Source organism: Solanum verrucosum, unplaced genomic scaffold (genome assembly GCF_900185275.1).
Source record: "Solanum verrucosum unplaced genomic scaffold, falcon-dt-bn FXZP01000209.1, whole genome shotgun sequence".
In the NCBI taxonomy this organism is placed as follows: domain Eukaryota; kingdom Viridiplantae; phylum Streptophyta; class Magnoliopsida; order Solanales; family Solanaceae; genus Solanum; species Solanum verrucosum.
In genome coordinates this window covers 889,810-898,081 of record NW_026020702.1, presented here as the reverse complement: position 1 = coordinate 898,081, position 8,272 = coordinate 889,810, and the positions used below count along the sequence as shown (strand labels likewise).

Sequence of the window (8,272 nt, the reverse complement as noted above, 5' to 3'; positions counted from 1 at the left end):
AACTACATTCTGTTATGTTATATTTGTGGTGAGTTCTCAGGATGTTGTTTGTGCATCTTGCTAATGAAGATGTTGGGACTTCGCATTAACAAGATGATATTCCACAAGCAAAATGGAAGAAGGTACACACTACTTATCCCAGTTACGAGAATTGTCCCCCATTGGACTTAGCGCTTCACCTAACTGTGAAATGACTTTCACATAGGATTGCATAATTGAACAATCACTACTAGTGCTTACATGGTTACTACGACCAGTGTAAAATGTAAAATAATATAATAAAGTAGATAGAAACCTAGGTGAAAAAAATCTTTATGAGTAACCTCTGGAGTGACTGCAACATGTTTTTAAATAGAAAACTACTTTCATGCTAGCACTAAGAACAAATTACTCATACGTTTAGACTAGTATGATGATGTTTCTGATAAAAAAAAATCTTTTTTATGCAGATGGAGTGATATCTTTTTCTCCCAACTTAGCTTCGCGGATGACCGGCCCCGGCCGTTTACATGAGCATAGGGAATCTATACTCGAGCGTTAGAGATGAAAGGACATCAGATAGTCTCATTCAAACAAAGAAAGATGGGTAATGGACTCTATCCAAGACTGAGACAACATAGGCGAAAGGGGCTTAGGGGACAGCTAGACGATTAAAGATCAAAAGGAAGTAGAGAGTTGGTGACAAGATGTTACCAAATACAGTTTCATTTAGTTTCTTCATCTTTGAGAACATTGTTGTTAGTTTCTTGTGTATTTTTTTGTGACAATCTTTTACTAGATCATATGCTTGTTGGTGTTTCTTCATAGTTTGGTGTTACATATATTGCATACTTTTGAGATTATAAGTGTTTCATAGAAGTCCTTCTAATAAGTAAATTTCAAGAGCAATTAACTGGTAGGTGTAGGTGTATATCTGAAAGATCTTTTCTTAAATAAATCTAATGTTTATGAGTTGAAATGGTCTCCATCGGAAACTCAATTATTGTAAATTTGTAGGATTATGTGATGATCTCCGCACCATCTATAAGGAAGACTTCATTTCAACAAAACTCAAGATGGCTTCCTCACAGGAAGAGAAGGATCATGCAGAACCCAGTGATAATTATTCCCCTCCACCTGGAAATGATGTTGGGATTGAAATTGAAAGACTAAGTGATAATCAAGAATTTGGATTCACCGATTTGTTGTTTGAAATTTCACCTTCACCAAATATATTTGTTTCCTCTCCACCAATGTCAACGGCTTCCCCAAGCCGTAGAGATGATTTCACTACGGATACTGATGCAAAATTTGAGTTTTCTTGATCAAGAAGACAGTACTCCTATTAGTGAGCAAAGGGTATCTAAGGAGTGAAATCATCTCTACGGTTTGGGGAAGCCATTGACATTGGTGGAGAGGAAATGAACATATTTGGTTAAGGTAAAATTTCAGACAACAAATCGGTGCATCCAAATTCTTGTTTATCACGTAGTCTTTCAATTTCAATCCCAACATCATTTCCAGGTGTAGGGGAATAGTTATCATTGGGTTCCACATTATCCTCTTCTTCATGTGAGGAAGCCATCTTGAGTTTTGTTGAAACGAAGTCTTCCTTATAGCGGTTGCAGAGATCATCACATAATCCTACAAATTTACAACAGCTGAGTTTCCGATGGAGACCATTTCAACTCATAAACATTAGATTTATTTTTTTTAAATCTCTTTTAGAAACCGAACCAAATAAATTCTCACAAATATCTTCAACAAGGTTTAACAATCCCTTAAGGTGTTGAAAGAATTGAAGAATGACTTCTCCACCTTATCTCAAATATTGTCCTCTCATTTGATGTCTATCAAATAGTTGGAAACTCAAATGTGCCAGATCGTCACTTATCTCACTCAAAGGAAAAATGGAACATTGCCTAGTGACACCATCTCGAATCCCAAATATGAATAATTAGGAAATGAGAATAATGTTGTGCCACGTTATTAAATAAGACGCTTTTTGGGAGGCACCCCAGTCTTTATTGTTATTTATTACTTTAAAAACGTGTATTGTGAGTGAATGTTGAAAAAAAGTCAAAATGTTGTGAGGGGAACAATAGGCGATGACAAAAGCATAACGGTGATTCACTGAAGGTGTAGTGCTGACTCATTCTTGTCCGCCTTTTGACCTAGAAATTTTTAAAAAAATATATTGTCAATTTAGGCGATTCGCTAAAGTACACTATGTGAATTTCATTATGTCCGCTGAATCAACCTTCATGTTTTGTTTTTGTTAAGGCGTCTTTGGCGAGCTTCACCTCCCTTTTGTAGTCCACCGAATACTATCAGCGACGGTTGTAATTACCACCGAATGTGCCTGGTATAAAAAGGCCGAAGGTCTTTTCCTTTTCAAAAAGAAAAATGTTTTTCTATCTCTTAGCTCTTTTCTACCCTTTAACTTGCAATAGCATATTCGAGTGTTAGTGTCTTTATTATGTGATTGCCGAGTGTGTGGAATGCATAATTTTTCTTGATTAGTCGACCCTAAATCCTTACCTCCCTCGTTTTTGCATTTTTCTTCTCTTTGAGTTTGATGTTCAACTTCTATTTGTGATTTGAGCTTAAAAGTGTGTTTTGTGTATGGGATTAAGGCCATTTGATTGTTGTTGTTAAGTAATTTTGTTGGGTACTGCTATATAGTTGATATTGAATGATGCCCATGTATTAAATAGTTGAAATTGTGGGTAAATTGTTAAAATTAATGTGTTGATTATTTATTAAAATTGAATAATGAATATTGCTAGGTTTGATTTAAATTTTATATGGGTGTCTGATTAGCCTAATGCTTACCCAATTGCATGATTTTTCCAAATGATAGATTGAGTGACCACTTTCATAAGGGCAAATCATCAATTAGAGCAATGTTTTGTGATATTTCGGAGAAATCTTAGTACCCATGGGGGATAAGCATGTGGGTAGATTTTAAAATTGAGGGGGAACTATATATTATTGTGTATGTTGGTTCAATCTATGAAAATAGGCATTGATCTGAATGCTACTTGTTCGGCAAGCTTGTCTTAGCTTTCCAAGGCTGTTAGGCGAATCGCTAAGTAAGCCCCATCTTACCTTCTTGAGCGAATATGTGACCTTGGGTATTATTTCATTTGGCGAACTTGTCTTAGTTCACCGAACTCACTAGGTGAATAGCCAAGTGGGAGTAGACATCACCCTTTATGCTTGTTTCTTTTCATTTTGCATTGTCAGTTTTGGCAGACTTGTCTTAGCCTGCCAAAACCAACTCGGTGATTGAGTTGGTATTGACTCCACCCATTATGCATGAGTTCTTAGATTTTTTGGTACATTCTGATTCAGCGAGCTCACCAAAGCTCACTCAGCCTATTAGGCAGACCACCGTCCCATTAAGGGAGCCTCAGAACTATTGTTGAACTGTGTTTTCAATTGAGTTTGATTTCAACTAATATTCACCGATTCTATGTTTGTAAATGATGGATTTTCCAGGAAATGAGTAAAGCACTTGGAAAAAGAGCATTGACCTCTAGCTCGGAGGATGACAATCCTCCTCTTCTAAAGAGGCAATAGGGGATAGTATTTAACTATCCATTTAAGGCTCTCATCTTGGGCATATTTATATGCCCAACTCTTGTGAATTACCCATGTTTAAGATAAGTTTTATGACATTCACTAATCTAACTAGCATGTTTTGGCAAAGGATTGCGATGATTGCATACTAATATACATGATTATCGATTTTGCAGGATTCCTAAGAGAAGTGATTGACGCCAACATAAACGGGTGGCGCGGTGCCCAAGCATCACTGGCGCAACAAGGGCGCGACGCGCCAGGCCTAGTTTGACTGAAGCCTATTTTTCTACCACTGGCAGCGCGGCGCGCCAGCCTGCCAGGCGCGATTAGGGCATGATGCCCCATAGCTTTGCGTACGTTTGAGTGAAATTTGATTTTAAAGGAGTACTTGTTGAAGTAGATCTAGACTCTAATTTTCCGAAATATTATAAATAGACCCTTAGGGCTACATTGTTAGGGTTCGACTTTTTTATTGGTGTGCAAGAGCAGGTGTCATCGTTTGCATGGGGTTCGATCTTCTAACTCTTCTATTTTCTGGAAATCACATGAACAATTGTATTTTTTTGGTTTTCTAATAGTATGAGTGGCTAAACGCCTTTGTTCTGGGGTTGTAGCTATGAATCAAATATTGAATATTTAAGGTTTATGACTTAATTATTGGTTGTCATTATAAGTTACTTATATATTCTTGTTTTAGTATTTTATGCTTGATCACCATAAGATAAATCTATTGTCTAATCTTAAAATAGAGAGATGAGGGGTTAGATAGACCAGAGAATATATAGAGCTCGATCGACCCATTTAGTTGAGGTGATTTGTGTTCAGGAGTGATGCCCAAATGAACAACTTTCCTGGTTACGAAATAGGATGAAATATAAATGCTCGCCAATTAGACTTGTTTATCCCCGCTCAACGATGTAGTTAGATAGCTAACTAGAGTAGGCGACTAAAGGTTTGATACCCGACTCATACGATTAACCCTGTAAACCATTAACTTGACAACTAAAGTTAGTTCTAAGCTGAGAATATGATACATGAGATTCATTGAATACTGCAGCCCTGGAATTTTCTTTTACTTGCTTGAAACATCATCTTAAATTCATTACACAGTTAGTTACTTTTATTTGTTTCATAATTAGTAGTAGTAGTCAACAATCATCACCATTTCTGAAAACGATTACTTTTATTTTATTTGTAGAATTAAGTGCTAAATATAAGTCGATCATAAGTCCCTTGGGAATGATAAGTCGTTTCGCTAAGAATCTATATAACTTGAGCGACTATGTACACTTGCGTGTATATTGGGGAGCAACAAGTTTTTGGCCCCGCTGTTGGGGACTTAGAAATTGATTTATATCCTATCTTCTTAAGTCTACAATTATAATATTTAGGTGTTAATTGCTTGATCGTAGCATGTTTATTGCAGGCAGTGCACTCTCAAGTTTGGCTCGGAAAGGAGAACTTGTCGAACCATACAGCGAACCCGAAAGAGCTTTACACCGACATAGGAAAATGGCTAATCAAGGTTGTCATGGAGAATTGGGTTTAGGTCTTGATGGAGACAATGAGGATAATAACCAAGACAGCGTGAACAACCGAGAGAACTTGAATAATCAAGAGGTACCCCCTGTCGTACCAGCAAGACTAGTGCATGATGTGGTAGTCCCACTCACAGCCAATGTGGCGTCTAGCATTAGGAAACCTCCATCGGGGGGTAGATTTGAAGTAAAACAGGGCATGGTACAATTCATCCATGCTAGTGGGCAATTCACCGGTCTCCCCCACGAGGATCCCCAAATCCACCTTAGGAACTTTATAGAGATTAGTGATACATACATCCCAAATGGAGTCTCATCGTACTATGTGAAACTGACGATGTTCTCATACTTATTGTTAGGAGCCGCAAGGCGTTGGTTAGATTTTGAGCCACCAAACTCCATCACTATATGGGAATTATCTAGCAAAGAAGTTCTTGAGTCGATTCTTTACATCCAAGAAAACTGCACGGTTGAGCAGTGAGATATTAAGTTTTAAGCAAAACTATGGGGAGGACATGTACCAAGCATGGGCTCATTTTAAACAAATGTTGAATTCCTACCCTCACCACATGCAATCTAATGAGGTACTTGCTCACACTTTCTTTGAGGGTTTAGATTATAATGCACGTGTACTTCCTAATAGTGCAGCAGGTGGACAAGCCCTAGCAAAAATCTGTGAAGAGTTATTCGACCTAATCGATAGAGTCTCAGAAGGAAACCCACGGTATGAGAGGGAAATGCCTAGAACCACAACCCAAAGGGCCATGGGAATCTTAGATGTAGATCAAGCCACCGCCATAAATGCCAAACTTGATGCAATGCAACATAATATAGCCATACATTTCAAAAAGATGTCCTAAAACCAAGCACAGGTTAACATGGTACAACAGGCATCCAATTGGTGTGGGGTATGTGGTAGTGGACCTCGTGAAATCGAGCAATGTAAGGCAAACCCAGATTCCGTAAACTATGTGGGTAATGCGCAAAAGGGTGGAGGTCAGCAAAATTATGGTAGTACCTACAACTCTAGTTGGAGGAACCATCCTAACTTCTCATGGGGTGGGAAGAAAAACCAAAATCAGGCACAAGGGGGTAACCAATACCGTTCTCAAGGGGCTAGGCAACAATACCAAAATCCTAACCAAGGCGCAAATCTGAATGCACCAAAAGCGGGATGACCAATGAGGAGTTACTCCAAAAGATCATGGTTGAACTAGGGACAAAGATCAATGCTAGGATAGATAAGTAGGATGAGAACATCAGAAACATCCAAATGTCCCAAATGACTTTAGAGAAACAAGTTGCGCAAGTAGCCAATTCTCTAAACTTGTGTCCCCAAGGTGGGCTGCCCGGTGATACTAAACCTAACCCCAAGAAAATGAATGCGGTAAGTACTAGAAGTGGGTTACAACTAGAGGAACTAGCTCTGAAGAAGAGAGATGTTGAAACAGGTACTAAAGAAAAGAAAGTGGAAGAGGTAGTAAAGAGCTCCAATGTTGAGAAACTCGTTCCTCAAAATAAACCACCCCCCTGTTTCCATAAAGGCTCAGAAATCAGAATGAGGATGAATGTTTCAGTAAGTTTCTCTCTCTCCTTAAACAGGTTCACATTAATTTGCCTTTGGTTGACATTTTGCAGAGTATCCTGAAGTATGCTAAATACGTGAAGGACATAGTAGCTAACAAAAGGAGGCTCACAAAGTATGAAACTATAGAACTTACTAAAGAGTGCAGCTCCAGAATCAAAAATAGACTACCCAAAAAGATAAAAGATTTGGGTAGTTTTACTGTGCAGATTACAATTGGGCAAAGTGTTCATGCCCGGGGGTTGTGTGATTTGGGGGCAAGTATAAATCTTATGCCCATGTCCTTGTATCAAAAGCTTAGGTTGGGTAGTCCAAAACAAACCACTGTCATTCTCCAACTCATTGATAGATCTATTCCTAGGCCAGAGGGAGTGGTTGAAAATGTGTTAGTTCAAGTACATTCCTTGATTTTTCTGGTGGATTTTGTGGTCTTAGATTTTGAACCCGATTCTGAAGTTCCATTCATTTTGGGACGTCCGTTCTTGGCAACAAGTAGGGCATTGATTGATGTAGCAGTTGGGCAATTAACTATGAGGGCACATGATAAGGTTAAGGTATTTAATGTTTACCGCGCTTTAAAATTACCTTCTATCTATGAAGAGTTGTCTGCTATTACGATGGTAGATCACATAGTAGAATCGCAATTAGTTGTGCCTGAAGATCCCTTAGAAAGAGTGTTAGTAGGCCATGAGGTGGATGGAGATACTGAGGCCCAAGAGATAGAGACATGTTTGAATCTGGCACTCGTGGAGACTCTCAAGTATAGAGTGGAGCCATTAGATCATGACTTAGGGCCTCCACCCAAACCCTCAATCGAAGAAGCTCCCAAGTAGGAATTGATAATGAAGCCTTCTCACCTAAGGTATGCTTATTTGGGTACTAACGAAACTTTTCCTATTATACTTTCTACAGAGTTATCTAAAATACAGGTTGAGGCGACATTGAGGATCTTAAAGTGGAGAAAGAAAGAAATTGGATGACAGATGGATGATATTCATGGGATTAGTCCAGCGTTATGTATGCATAGAATCTACATGGAATATGATCACAAACTAAGTGCACAACATCAACGTAGGCTAAATGCTTTGATGAAAGAAGTGGTGAGAAATGAAGTAATAAAATGGCTAGATGTTGGAATTGTGTACCCGATCTTTGATAGTAAGTGGGTAAGTCTGGTACAATGTGTTCTTTAGGGAGGTATGACAGTAGTAAGGAATGAAAAGAATGAGTTGATTCCTACTAGAATAGTGACCGGATGAAGAATTTGTATGAATTATCGGAAACGAAATGATGCCACCCGGAAAGATCATTATCTGGTACCCTTCATTGATCAGATGATTGACCGACTAGTAGGGCAAGAGTACTATTATTTCTTAGATGGGTATTCCGGGTACAACCAGATCTTAATTGCACTTGAGGATCAGGAAAAGGCCACGTTCACTTGTCCTTATGGTACATATGCTTTCAAATGCATGCCATTCAAACTTTTCAATGCACTGGCGACTTTTCAAAGGTGTATGATGGCCATTTTTCATAATATGGTGGAAGACTTTGTAGAGGTGTTCATGGATGATTTCTCCAT

At 38.5% G+C, this 8,272-nt stretch overlaps 1 protein-coding gene across 1 annotated transcript; it reads left to right on the top strand.

Moving 5' to 3' along the window:
* The first annotated feature begins 6,387 nt into the window (after positions 1-6,387).
* Positions 6,388-7,523, top strand: LOC125812396 (uncharacterized). The gene is made up of 2 exons (XM_049491897.1): positions 6,388-6,582; positions 6,708-7,523. Exons 1-2 carry the CDS (start codon positions 6,388-6,390, stop codon positions 7,521-7,523), a joined length of 1,011 nt encoding a protein of 336 aa, XP_049347854.1.
* Positions 7,524-8,272: the final 749 nt, after the last annotated feature.